The sequence below is a fragment of the Chlamydotis macqueenii genome, chromosome 22 (assembly GCF_036417535.1).
Source record: "Chlamydotis macqueenii isolate bChlMac1 chromosome 22, bChlMac1.mat, whole genome shotgun sequence".
Lineage (NCBI taxonomy): Eukaryota > Metazoa > Chordata > Aves > Otidiformes > Otididae > Chlamydotis > Chlamydotis macqueenii.
This window is the reverse complement of record NC_141577.1, coordinates 3,672,979-3,687,125: the sequence shown is the minus strand read 5'-3', so window position 1 is coordinate 3,687,125 and position 14,147 is coordinate 3,672,979. Positions and strand designations below refer to the sequence as shown.

The following is a 14,147-nucleotide window of genomic DNA, read 5'->3' as shown; positions in this document are numbered from 1 at the left end:
GAGAACAAGGCGGGACGTGCCCGTATCCCTGCCGGGGCCAAGGGGAGCGCAGGCTGTGGGAGCCGGCATGGGGGTCGCGGCATCCCTCACGGCCACGGGCATCTCCGAACCAGCACAGAGAGCTCCCCAAGCCGCAGTCTCGTATCAGCAAGGCACCGTTCCTGCATTTTAAGCGCGTGCTGCTTGGTGTTGTCCTGCCTCTAAATGATCCTGGAAATGTATCGTCTACTTAACTACCTTTTAATTAAAAGTCAGGGATATTAGAAAAGAGAAATCAATTCCTGTCACAATTACGACTTGGTTTGAACAATTGCGGTGTGTTTCAGTGAAGGATCCTCTCTGGACTTATTGATCTGTATTGTCATAATGCCTGCTTTATTACCGCGGCTCAGACGCTCTTAAATGAATATTTTGCCTGAATTATGCGTGTCGGCTGGCAGGCGGAGGAGGCTGCCTGCTGCCAGTCAGAGTCTGCAGGGCTTCTGGGCCCCCGCGCCTGCCAGCAGGGATTGGGATTGGGATTGGGATTGGGGCTGGGGCGAGCGGCCTCGTCCCCTACGGTGTAGGGCTTGTCTAAGGGCATGATGCTTGCACTGAGGGACCAGTGCCCGCTGGACCGAGCCAGGGAGTCTCAGCCCCAGGAACCGGCTCAAAGCCTGGAGGCAGCCGTGGCGAGTGGTACTGGGGGCGCAGGAATCATCCACCGGCAGCACCCGCCGGAGCATCCCCGCCAGAGTGGGACGGGGACCGGGAGGCCAGGCTGGCACCGAGGCTGGAGCCTTCCTCCAGCGAAGCCCTCCTCTCCCTCTGCAGAGAGGGGCTGCCGGGAGGTCTCCAGCGCTCTCCCCTGTGGAAGTGATGGGAGAGCAGAAGGCTGATTAATCGAAATCTAACATGATGAAGGACCTTTTTAAAGGTAGAAGATGTCCCGGTTATGGTTTCTCTGCCCTTTAAAAGTTCTTGAAAACTAGGGGGTCTTGGAGGAAAGGAAATTGATTTCTCATGGTTTCTTCTGTACCTCGGGGCAGAAAGTAAATTCAAAGGGGCCCTGACATGAAAGGTCAGTCTCTGTTGCTGCAGCTGATAATGAGATCTCTCGCAGATAAATCAAAACACCTGGATTTCACCACAGAGGAGCTACTGGTTTAACCCAAAACACTGGGATTAGGAAGAAGAGAGAGCATGTGCTGAAGTCTTGTCTGCTGTGGAAGCAGACTTGGCAGCGGGAACGCCGCAGCCCCGGTTATCCCGGGGTCAGGGCCGCATCCCGCTGCCCGGTGATGCCTGGCGTGCCCCGTGCTGCCCGCGGTTTGTGCAGCCTCCGCCAGCTTGCCTCTCGCCCCGCCGCCGCTCTCCCTCTCACCGTGGCCCACGGGCAGCGGCTCCTGTAGCTGCAGCCTGCTAGATACCACTTGCTTCGTGATAAATAGGATTCACATCATAATTTCTGACTCTTATTAATGCTTTTAATCTGCAGACCTCGGGAGCACTCGGGCAAGGAGAGGTGAGCCAGAGAAAACCAGGAAAGATGCTCAGAAGAAAAAAAAAGGAAAGACGCAGAGAAAAGTGAGTAGGATGAACTCTTTACCTCTCTATCCTATTAGCACATTCACTGCAGATTGCAAAATCCTGTGAGGAGCAGGCAGCTGGCAGAGCTGGAAGGCGCTCGGTTCCCGCTGGCCGGCAGCTTCGGCGGTGCCTGGGCTCTCCCCGCTCGCCGGGGTGTCGGGGCTGGCTCCAGCTTTGGGCTTTCCCCCTCTTCTTTGCGGGTTCAGTGGCTCTCAGGCTCTGCGTTGGTGCCTTTGGTGTACGACTAATTGGAGAAGCGTCTAATCTTGTCCCGCACCAATGTTACACGGCCTGTGATTAAACACGCTGTCAGCCGCTGCTGCTTACAGATAATAATGCTGCTTTCTCTCTGTTCCTTCACTGTCAGCCTCGTTAGGACAGTTTACGGATAAATTAGTTTGCGATTGAACAATGTCTCCAATGCATCACTCGCTCTGGTGACCCTGAACTGCAGTGCGGGGCAGAGACCCGGCCCCACACCGGGGTGACCCCCAGCTCCGCAGCCGAACCGCTGTCCCCACGTTGGCTCTCTTCACGGAGACCCTTCCAGGGGTGCAGCCCCCGCTTCTGCTGCTAGACTGGAGACAGCAGCGTCTGGGTTGATAACGTTCTCGCTGATGCTTCATTACAGCAGAATCTGCAATACACGCAAAAAAAAAGATGCTCTTTTTCCACTCTGGCTGAGTGCAACAGCCATACATTTCCAGAGAAAGCTCCTGGTACAGACGGTGCACGGCCGTCCAGATACGGTAGGAACAAACTGCAGCTGCAGATGGGAACAGGTTTTTTTCTGCCATTTGTTATTCTTTCCCCTAATTATAACGCAGATTGGACCCTCTCTCCAGCATTTCCTCCCTTTCTGTTCATTTAAGCAGTATTTTTGTGAACCTACATGGCCATCTTGCCCAGGGATGCCAGCGCACCGTTATAAGGAAACCAAATTTGTCGCTTCCCTGAGCTGCAGGGCTTTTCCCCAGCGCCCCTTCCACCGGCGCCCACGCCGAGCCGGTGGCTGGGAGCAGGGCTGGGACACACCGGCCGGGGAGGATCCCTCTCTCCATCATCGGGATGGAGCCGGCAGGACCCCCATGGCGGTCCCTCTCCGGGGGGCCGCATCCAGCCCCGGCGCGGTGGCAGGCGGAGCAGAGGCACCGCAGGCGCGGGAAGCCGTCCAGCGCTGCACCGCGCAGCGAGCGCTCTGTAATTACCGGAGAGCTTTAATGGGGCTGGACACACCGTGCTGGTGCCTTATTTAGAGTCTGCCCAAGCGCCGAGTCCTGGAGTGCAAAATGCATCTAGGAATTAGCCCCAGCTGGAGTAAATTGCTAATTATCATTTGCAAAGTATATTACCCTCTTTTATCACGGACAAATGGAAAAGACTCGCTCAGCACGACCTCCCTGTCACCCTCAGCCGTGACTAAGGGATAATTGGTGAGTGGCTTGTGGTGATTGAGTTACGCTGAGCGCGTCCCGACGTGTCCTTCTCCATCAGTGCGCCACGCAACTGGCATCTGCGATCGCCTAACGAACAGGAGCCAGAGCAGCGTTCACCCCGAGGAAATCGCCGTAGCTCAGTGCCCTTGTTCTTACGGGACGTTTACCGCTCCTGTATGGAGGGGCCGATGAAGCTGTGCCAAGAATTAAAGGTAAAAAAGCTCTTAAATAGAGGAAACGCTGAAACGGGGAAGTGCACACCTGAGGTGGGCTGGCGCTTCGGGGTCCCTCCTTGGGGGTGCGCGGGGACGCACGCGCAGAGCTGTGGGTGCCCTGGGGAGCAGCGCCTGCTTAGGCACTTCCTCAGTTTTCTGATTTAGGAAGGTTCGGGCAGCAAATTCAGCACAGAGCTGCTTGGAGCAGGCAAGGGAGGTGTGGGAAGGGCACAGGCTGCGGGAAGAGCTCGACACCGGGGCAGGCGCCGGCCTCTGCCGTAGCCGCTCTGGAGCGTCCTTCCCCGGCTCTTGAGGCCGGACCCGCGTCTCCGTGGCCGTACGACGAGCAGGACCACTCTGTCTGAAACACCTCTGACCACGAGTGATGGCCACACGCTGCAGGTCCCTTTGTAAAACATAAAGAGCCTGCTGTGAAATTATTTCCGATGCCACTGGAAATGAAAATCCTAATGACAGCACTTCAAACAGAACGCCTGCAAATGTCTGTAAGTGATTTTAATGAAACCATCCAGGAATACAAGGAGAGCAAATCAAAGCTGGGACAACTCCTTTGTTCAAATTACACGTAATTGGTATAAAAATTACCATAATGGTTGTTTGCACCATTATACTTGAGGTCTATCATCATTTCTATCGCAGACCTCGGCTCTCAGAGGCTCAGTCTGCAATTCTGCCTTTCAGCCCGAGGAAGACGCGGCAGAGGGGCTGTTGGAGTTGGAGAAGCCATCTGTGCAAAGACCGGAGCGCCCAAGTCCTGCCCCGCGTTCGGCACCACCGGCAAAGCGTTCCGGCAGGGCAGGATCGGCCTGGGCGGGAGCTGGGGTGTCTGCTGGTCGGGAACCCCCGGCAGCCCGGTGACGACTGCGCTGTGCGCGCCGCCACGGCGAGGGCCTGCGCTCGAAGGGGCCGCCACGGAGGCTGGCCGGGCAGCGCGGCTCCGGGAGGCTCCGCAGTCCAGCCGGGATGGCGTTGGCCCGGCACGTGTGTGCGCCGGCTGTGGGAGCCCAGGAGGTCGGGGTTTCTGGTCCTCTTGCTCAGAAGGGATAGAATGGGTGGAGACAGGACACAGTCCCAAATTCAATATTACTTTAAGTAACTGGACATTAATTAGCACGAAATTACAACTGGATTCCTCTGGAGCTCTAAATGAGTTTTCCAATGGCACCAAATGGTTTTCTGTTGATACAACGGCACCCAGGTGAGTGTCAGAGCCGTGGTCAGTCCCTGTCAGTGGTGACCACCACGACATTCCGGGGACGTCCCCGTTCCCTGGCGTGCGCAGGACGTTCGGGGAGGAGCGGTGCTGTGGCCGACGGAGGGCAGGGTCCGCGCAGGGTAGCAGGCTGGTGGCTGTGCCGGCCACCACGACCGCTGTGAGAGGAGCTCCCCTGCCCCTCTGCTGGCGACCAGCAAACCCCCACCACTCCGCGCGAGATGCCGGAGCTGCTGGGATGCCAGGATGGTTTTGCTGCAGTCTTCCCGCATTTTTTTGCAGGTGATGCTGGGTCTCTGAGCCTCCGTGCCGCCTTTTCTGTGCGCTGGCCAAGCAACGCCTGGGCTGGAGCGACCTTTGGGAACAGAGCCAGGAGCACCAGTTTACCCAGCAAGGAGCAAAACGGACCGAACCTTCGCCACGCTGGGACAGAGCTGAGCAAACGCAAACCATCGTTTTCTCCGGGGAAAAGAAAAAGTAATTCTTTCTGCTCTCTGCGTTCCAGTCCCGTGTCGGCCCCACGCGAGGCTCTGAGCGCCAGTGTGGGCTGGGATGGGATCGGATTTGTCTGGCTTTGTTACAGCCGGGGCTCGCTCAGCTCTCCGGCCTCAGTAATTTATCTGCCATGTGCGACTCTGACTAAAACCTCCTATCAGATAATTGATTCCCTTTGTTTGTTTGTAATCCTTTGATATCTCCTTTCTGATACTAATTACCTGTCCGGGGCCCTTGCCGGGCATCAGCCCCTCTCTGCAGGTGGGTTTCTGCCTTGCCCCCCCATGCCAAGCCCCCTTACTGGGGAGCCTGGGCAGACCCTCGGGAGCTGCCGGGCTGTGGCTGCCCCGGATGCCGCTGAAGGGGAGCCCAAGGTGCTGGGCTCGCCTCCCCTGGCAGCCCGTGGCTTCGCTGGCCTCCTGCTCCTGCCCTGCCGTGCACGCCCGTCCCTGCACAGCCCCGACACCGAGGCGTGAGGGTGTGGGGCTGAGTTCCCTGGGAACAGCACAGGGAGTCTAATTAATGCATGTAATGAATCTGCAGAATTAGATGACCCATCTGCACTTGTGCATCCGTTGATTCCTCCTCCACAGAGATAATTATATCAGACAGCTCTTAAAAGAGGTGCTTTCTGCTTTACAGGGGTTTTGCGGCTGCGGCTGACGGCGGCACGAGGACTCGCGCGCAGCCTGGGCTGGGGCGCCCCGGGACGGCCGGGTGCTGGGAGCGCGGCTGGGCGGGCACGGCATGGCTGTGGGCCCTTCGTGACCCCTCAACGTTGGAAGAGCTGAGACAGCCTGCCGCTGCGAGACGGGCCCCCGCGCTGCTCATCCCTGAAGCGAGCGGGTGCTCGGCGCCTGGCTTTTCGCAGCGGGGCTGGGCAGGTGGGTGGCTTTGGTCAGCAGCAAGTCCTGAGGAGCAGCTGTGCCGCTCCCACCGCATCTGCCAAAGCCACCGGTGCAACCGGGAACGGAGGCAGCAGGGCACTGCTGCCTGCCGCCTCCCGGTGCGCCGGGGCGGTGGATGGAGCACGAGGAGAGCTGTTGCACACAGATGCAAGGTGACAGCAAGAGAAAGCATGAGAGTTTTGCCCAGGGACCATTTGCTTGCTGTTGTTAACTGGCCGGCGTTGCGTTCCTGTGGGGTTTTGGGCTTCGCCAGCTCCTGCTGCTCCCCAAGTGCCATTCGGGGAGGCAAGAGGGTGACGTTTTCCACGCACAGCTCCTGAGCTCCGAAAATGCCTTGGCTTGCCCTTCAGATTCTGTCACCAGATTGCAGTGCCTGGATCCCTCCTGTCTGGCTCTAATTAATAGCGTGCGATAATTTGTCTCCGGTCGCGTTGGAAATTAACGCTGAACGGATCCTCGCCCTCAGTGAAGGGCTGGGTTTCATACTGATGATGACAGAACGGAGTATCGCTTGTGTGGTGTAATGATCTTATGCTGCCTGGAGCGCTGGGTTTTCTCAGTATATGACGAATGTGAGGCATTTAAAAAAAATTAGACACTTACTATATTTTACACTATTTTCTAGAGCAGGGATCTCTCCGTGGGCTGCCTAGAAATCCATTAGCAAGAAATGTAAAGATGCTTAAAGGCATTTACCCAGATTAGCTGCCTTTATGTAGTCAAGGATCTTTTATGTGATTACCTTAAAAGCTGCTGCAAAGCATTTATAGTACAGACATCCTGAAGCAAAGAGTACGCATCAGGCAGAAAAATTAAGCCGTTAAAAACAAATGCCTTGTTCTGGTTGCTTTTATTTTCAGACAAACAGCATGGAAGGTAAAAGGAGTTCACACACAGAGTGTTTTCCTTCGGCAGGCCACGATGCAGGGCTGTGCAGCCCTGATCGTGAGATTTACAGGGAATCTTTACATATTAACTTTTATTTTCGCTGCAATTTCTACCAGTTAGCAGCGAGGAGATGGTGCAGGGACGAGACGGCGCTGCGGGCAGCAGGCTATGCAGGCACTGGCTGCGACGGAGCCCGCTCCTCCTGGGAAGCGGTGTCTGAGCCCCGGGATCAGCCGGGGACGGCGGATCGGCGAGGTGCGGCGGGTACCCGGGGTGGGTCGTCTGAGCCGCGCTGGCTCTGCTGCTTTCCAGTGTGGGATATTTACCTGATGCCAGCTCCACGTCACCTGCTCGGCTCCGGTTCCAGCCTCGTCACAGCAGAAGCAGCAAAACTCACCCTGGAGCATGCTTTGTGACGTGCCCGAAACAGCACAAAATTGCACAAATGCCTTGTTTTCTGTTGTAAGGAAATCCTTTCAAGTGTGGAAGAGGAAGGAGAGGGGCAATAGCTCCTGTGAGGCGTCTGCCTGCTCCTTCTTTCTTCAAGGGCAGCTCTCAGCCACATGCCAAGGCCCCCATCCTCCTCACTCCTTTGTCCTTCAGCATAAAAAGTCATTTGTCAGCAAAAGAAACCAAGTTTTGTTTTTCAGTCCAAATCTGGCTGTCCTCCCACTGAGACTTTCAACTCTTTATCTCAGGAATTGATGGTCTCGGATTCTGATCCTCTTTCCTTGGTGTTTGCATCGATTTTTTTTTTTTTTTTTCCAGGAGGGTAATTTTCACTGTGGTTTCAAAACTATCTTTCTGTCTCCACTTACAGCAGGTAATAGCTCAGCTCGGAGAATTACATGTTTTCTGGGCCGCGCTGGCCCCAGCTCTTTGCAGAGGTTCCCTTGGCAAGCTGGAGATGGGATAACTGGGAGAGAGCTGGTGTGCTGTGCCATCCTGGGGACAGCATCCCGCACCGCGCTCGCCGGCCTCGTGGGGCCGGTGCCCGTCCGTGGGGCTCGGCTGTGCCTGGTCACGAATAAACCCAGGTCTCAGCCTAAAAGGCTGCTCCGTTTCCTTCACCCCAGCGACAGCTTTTAGTCATCCAGTCTTGCCCAAGAAAAATTCAGGAGATCATTTCCCCAAAACACCACGATACTTCAAAGTCGTAATTAAAATACCTCTGGCTGTTCTAATATTAAGCTTTTGCAAGTGCTTGGAATAATATTTCAGATAAATGGAAAAGCTTTGTACTCTGTTAGCGTGACACACCCTTCTAGTGAAACCTCTCAGAGAGCAAATCCTCCCCGTACGTTGGAAATACCCTTCCCTGCTCCGTCCCTCGAGGACGTGACGGTGTGCGGCTCCCGTGGGTCTCGGCGGTGAGCGGAGCTGTCCCAGGGGTCCGCGTCGATTTGCTTCCCGACGTTAATACCTCCCAACGCGCCAGCTGCCGGGTGTGTGCCCCGGGGGCCGGCAGGCAAGATCCCATACATTACACCGTGTGAGTGGTGTGTCGTATTAGAGCAATCTGGTTTTAAAGGGCATCTTTCAGGCGCAAACTAGCTTTTTCCCACACTTGACTGATCACACAAATAACTGTGATTAAAGGTCAAGTGCTTGGGTTTTTCTATTTTACTCCTTAAAAATTTATATGCGAAAGAAAACCTGGAAGTTAACATAGCATGAAATTGTTATGCAGTTATGAGCCTTTAACAGCAACTAAATATCACTTTTCTTCCTGGGTGGCTTGAAAAATCTCCACTAATAATGGGTCAATTCTTCTGGTTTCCACTGCAGGAAGATTATAAATAAACCCTGCCTCCTGCTTCCCTGCCCTGTAATGTGACGGAGGGGGACTTTTTCTCCCATGAACTCATGAGCCCGGTCACCGAGCTGTACCCCCGGGGTCGCCGGGCTGTACCCCCGGGGTCACCGAGCTGTACCCCCGGGGTCGCCGGGCTGTACCCCCGGGCTCGCCGGGAGTTCCCGGGCTGTAGGCGCGGGGCGGGAGCGTCGGCCGGGCTCGAAGCAATGGTGCGCTGTGGCAGTGATGCGCCGGCTGACGCTGAGCTCTCCCAGTGCAAAGGGCATTGATAAATGGATGGGGATTTTTTCGCTGGTCAAGATAACATGAAGAAAAGGCAGTAGCCGTGTTTCCAGAGGGGCTGAGAAATGGAAGGAGAGCTGGAAACAGCCTCTGGCTTTGGGCATCCGGCTGGGCTGTCTGTGTCCCCTTAGGGGTCCCTGCCCCGGGCTGTGCGCAGGGTGCCACGGCCCAGCCAGGCTGCGGTAGATGGAGGCTCAGTATTTTTATTCCAGACTTGCAATGTTTTACATTTGGCAGCACATAATCGCAGCGAAGGGAACATCCCACAGGAACAAGTGCTGCTACACAAGCAAGCTTTGGCATCACGGTATCAGCCGCCAGGTGGGAAACTGGCGGGCGTTCAGCCGGACTAAATTTTGCAGGGACCTGCAACACCTACAATTAGCGATAATCAAAGCTCGTCGCGTTCCTCCCCCGGTGCAGGAGGCTGTGGGCTTGGCGGCACACACCTCGCCTACAGCGTGCTGGGAATGCGTCCCCCAGCCCAGCCGGCGTCCCCGCAGCTTCCCCGTGCGGCGCTTGCCACCGCAGCACTGCCCTTTGCGTGGATCTGTCAGGGCCTGTGGCCGGGGCTGCCCGTGCCCGGGATTTCTGCTTGGCCGCTCTGACTTCTACGGTAGCCACTGGACTTGGAGGAGCTTGGGACGTGGCTGGGAATCAGATTTCAGCCCAGAAAGGCAGGAGAGAGGGTTGACATAAAACTGGCACTCCTGGGCATGGCTGGCAGGCGAGGACAGTAATGAGTCCCCGGGCCGGGGTACAGGACTCAGGCTCTGACTCACCACTGGCTGCCTGTTAGTGGCAGCAGGGAGCAAATATTATCGGGGTGGGGGCGGGGCTGTTAATTATGGCTGTGAGCACGAGCCCTGGTGTCTCGACATCAGCAAGGGCTGTCCTTGCCCCAGCAGTCCCTCGGCTTCCACAGCCGGCAGCATTCCCTGCCCTCGGCAGCGGTACCAGGCATCCGAAATCTCTGCCCCGCTGCGCTTAGCCCGTTCCAGCAGGAGCCTGCCCCACAGACCGCGCAACGAGCCACAGCTGGTCAGCAATCGGCTTGCAGCTGCCGTCATTAGGCTTCAGAGTGAACAGCGCCCTCGCCCCGCCCTTTCCCAGCGGCCGCCGCGGATTCGCCGTGCCGGCCCTGGGCCACGCCCCGGCGGCGGCGGTTGGCGGGGCGGGGCGGGGGCGGGGCCCGGCGGCCGGAGCTCGGCGGCGGCGCGGGGCGCGCGGAGTCGGGGGCGCCATGGCGACAGCGCACGGCGGCGGCGGTGGCGGTGGCTTCCCCCGGGCGCTGCCGCTGCTGCTGCTGCCGGTGCTGCTGCCCCGCGCCGCCGCCGAGCAGGGTGAGCCGGGCCGGGGGCTGGACGGACGGGGCTCCGGTACCTCCGGCATCCCCATGCCCCGGACCCGTGGCGGGTCCGGCCGCGCGTTGCGGTGCCCGGCGCCGCCGGGAGAGGCTGGCGGGTCCGCTCCGCTCCAGCGCCGACGGGGCGGGCGGGCTTCCCCGCCCTGCTCCCGGGGTTCCCCCGCGGTAGCTCGGCGGGATGGACGTGCCGCTGCTCGCCGGGGCGCGGGGACCCGCGGCGCGGCCGGGCCAGCCCGGGGGTCCCGGAGCGAGGGGGGCTCCGGTGCCCGCCGTCAGCAGAGGCGTTCAGAGGGCCGAGGCGGTACCGGTACCGTCCCGGGCCGCCCGGGGGTCCCACGGGGAGGGGAGGGGAGGGGCGGGGTTGTGCTCTCCGGTCCCCGGTGTCATCTGGCGTGGCCGGTCTGGGGGAGCCGGTTTGTGAGGGCTTGCTTCTTCCTGGCGGCTGTGGAAGGATCGTGGAACTGTGAATCTGGGGGAAATCCCGCTTCCTGAGGAACGGAGAACTAGCAGTTTTGTGGAAAAGGGATGTACTCCTTCAAGGAAATGCGTGTTTGGAAGCGGCCGCTGGTGCCGTTCGGTTCCAGGAGATGCGGGCACGGCGTGGCCGCGGTGTTGGCCGGTGGTGTTGGAGGGACTGTCCTGCGGAGTCCCTCGGGAAGGACAGCAGCCTTCCCCGGGATGTCATCGTTGTCAGGTTAAGGTGCTAATGCCGAACTGTGAGGTCGGCTCTGGATTGCAGCCGGGAGCTCTGCAGCGCGAGTCCTGCTCGGCGCGGTGCTCCTGGTGATGAGCCGGTGACGCGATGGCCGGTGGGGCTGGGGTGCGAGCTGCTCCCCGTGCTCCACGACCTGACTCAACGCTCGGGCGGGCAGGGGCGCGCGGCTTTAGGCGTCCCAACGGGCGGGCCACGTGGACGTTTCCTGGCGTTTCCTGGGTTGGTGAGTTTGCTTTCTAACACGCTGTCTTCCCTGCAGTTGTCCTGCTGGACTCGAAGGAATCGCAAGCGGAACTGGGCTGGACCTCGCACCCGTCGAACGGGGTGAGTGTGGGACTGGGCTGTCCCTCTGCGTGCTGGAGGGGGTCTGCCTGTTGGCGCTCAGCGGTGGTTGAAGTCCATGCGTGGAGCGGTGGAGGGGGCCGGCGGCCGCGGGGTCTCTTTGAGCTGCGGCGAGCGGGCAGCCTGGCATACGGGCAGTCGTGTTGGTCAGCGCTGGGCAGCCCGGGGAGCGGAGCGAGAGGTGAAGCACTGGTTGCGTGAGGGGTGCGACCAACGTGGAGCGCTTCCTCAAAATGAATTTTACACTCCTGTAATAAGCAGATGAACAGCAGCCAGTGGAGGCCCTGTGTTGTAGTCTGCGTGCCGGCGTGAGCTCCTGGCTCTCGGCTCAGCGCTTGGAAGAGGGCTGTGGCTGGGCTGGGATCGTCAGCTCTGCATCTCACGGGGTTTGTTTGATCGGGTCCGTGCTTTGCTGCCAGGGTCAGTCTATGGCCGCTTCCAGGAGAGCGTGTTGGGACAGTCAGAGTTGTGTTAATTGCTGCTTTGGGTTCATTTTCCAGAATGGAAACAAAGCATTCAGAGGGAATAGTGACAGATTTTGGAGTCATCTGCGTTGCCCAGCTGTTAGTCTGCAGAAGAAACTCTGTTTTGGGTACATTTGGCAGTCTTGCATAAATTTACCCCCAGAAAGTATTGCTTTGGGAAGCTGCCAGGTCATCCTTAGGGCTGTGAGGGCTGGATCATCGTTTCACTAATCAGAATCTCTGCTGGTAACTTTGAGGGAATACCGTTTCACTTGCAGTCAGAGGATTTGTCCTCTTCCAGCTAAAACTTCTCCTGACAGAGGAGCTGCTGCTGCTGTCCATGAAGATATTTGTCCTTGTGTGATGATGTGACTGGCCTCGCATCTCCTCAGCCGTCTTTGACTCCTCAGGGTAGCCCAGCCCCATCTGGCATTGCGCTGTGTGGTAACACCGTGCAGATTCACCTTCCCAGGGACAGAAGATCCGAGGCGCGTGTGGGAGATAAAGGCCCTGGCTGGACAGATGGTGTGTCCGGTTTTGTACTAGACTTTGTTTTAGAAGGTCTGATGCCGGTACCTTCTTTCTGGTTTTATCTCCCCGTTTGCACCACTGCAAAGGGCTCAGGTGTTAGGTGGTCCAGCAGCACCGCTGTGTTACTCTACAGCTGTGGTTTTGGTGGGCTAAGGACTTCTCGTGCCTGTGACATAATGGCCTGTGGGTGGAGAGGCTTGTGGCGGTGATATTTATACGGATCGCTGTGTTTCTGCCAGGCAGGCTGATGGCAGCTCTCACACTCTTACAGCCCTTTGTGTTCTTTCCCCAGTGGGAAGAAATCAGCGGCGTGGATGAGAATTACAAGCCGATACGTACGTACCAGGTCTGCAACGTCATGGAGCCAAACCAGAACAATTGGCTGCAGACGGGCTGGATTGCCAGGCGCGACGGCCAGCGGATCTTCATCGAGCTGAAGTTCACCTTGCGGGACTGCAACAGCATCCCTGGTGTGACGGGCACCTGCAAGGAGACTTTCAATCTGTACTACGTCGAATCTGACTCCGACCTGGGCCGTAGCGTCCACGAGAGCAAGCTCACCAAGATCGACACCATTGCTGCTGATGAGAGCTTCACGCAGGGGGACCTAGGTGAGCGTAAGATGAAACTGAACACTGAGCTGAGGGAGATTGGGCACCTGAGCAAGAGAGGCTTCCACCTGGGCTTCCAGGACGTGGGCGCCTGCGTGGCGCTGGTCTCCGTGCGGGTCTATTACAAGAAGTGCCTCGCCACCGTGCAGAACCTGGCCGTGTTTCCGGACACGGTGGCGGAGACGGCCTTTGCGACTCTGGTGGAAGTTAAGGGCACTTGCGTTGCTCACGCCGAAGTGGACGTGGATAATCCCCCCAGGATGCACTGCAGCGCGGAGGGCGAGTGGCTGGTCCCCATAGGGAAGTGCACGTGTGGTCCCGGCTTTGAGGAGAAGGACGAGGGATGCAGAGGTAAAAGCGGCCGTCGGTGTCCTCTGGCAGTTTTTTGTCTCTGTCGGTCTGTGTTGCTGCCAGCCTGCTCCAGTCTGCCTGGTGGAATTGCCTGTTGTCAGCAATACGATTCTCTTAGTTGATTGCGGCTCCCCAGCTCGCAGCCAAACCTTAATTCGAAGGGTGGCAATTGGGTAAATGGAGCGTGTTGCCGGTGGCCGCTCTGCGGCGTTGACCGGGCAGATGTGCCAAAGCTCTGAACGCAGCCAGGCGCTTCCCACAGCTTTATCTGTAACTACAGAATTACTCTAGAACATTAATATGCCCATTGTCATGCCTTAGACACAGCTTAATAATTTGATGACTTTACAGCTCGCAAGGTTATGTTTAATGACGGCTGTAAAAACAGATATAACCTCTACCTTAATGAGTATCCCTCTAACGAATTGGGTGCTGTGACTGCTCGGATCTGGCTTTCAAAGGCAGGATCAGCCCTGAGAGCGCGGGATACGGGCTGCTGTGCTGCTCCTCCTCAGAGCGCGTGAGCCTCTGAAAGGAGAGGGCTGCTGGGTTAATTCCTCCTCCCGGGCGCCTTCCTGCTTCGGGCCACGGTCAGGACCTGGTCCCAGCTCAGCGTGGTCTCAACCGCCTCTGTGCCGAGTCGGGCGCCAGTGTGAGCCTGTGGTGGTCCCGGGCGAGTGGAGGCTGCTCTGTGTGCGGCGCGGGGCGACGGGTGTGCATCTCCTACCCCAGGTAGGGGGTCCGTCAGCAGCCAGGGGCTTTTCCTCTCTGGAAGGTGTAATTGGCTGTCAGTTGTTAACTGGCAGTGAGCGTGGCTGCCCCGTGAGCAGAGCCCCTCTGGGGCGGAGGGGAGGTCAGACCACCGGCTGGGATGTGTGAGAGGAGATACTCCCTTCAGTAAGATGTGCCTGAGAAGACCCTCCA

The 14,147-nt window shown here is 58.0% G+C and overlaps 1 protein-coding gene across 1 annotated transcript in view; it reads left to right on the top strand.

The window, feature by feature from the left end:
• Positions 1 to 10,086: 10,086 nt before the first annotated feature.
• Positions 10,087 to 14,147, top strand: part of EPHA10 (EPH receptor A10) — a 39,523-nt gene continuing 35,462 nt past the window's right edge. Inside the window, exons 1-3 of the mRNA XM_086765263.1 lie at positions 10,087 to 10,186; positions 11,184 to 11,248; positions 12,554 to 13,223. Of these exons, the coding sequence (XP_086621389.1) occupies positions 10,087 to 10,186; positions 11,184 to 11,248; positions 12,554 to 13,223 (835 nt within the window). The remainder of the gene's footprint in view (positions 10,187 to 11,183; positions 11,249 to 12,553; positions 13,224 to 14,147) is intronic.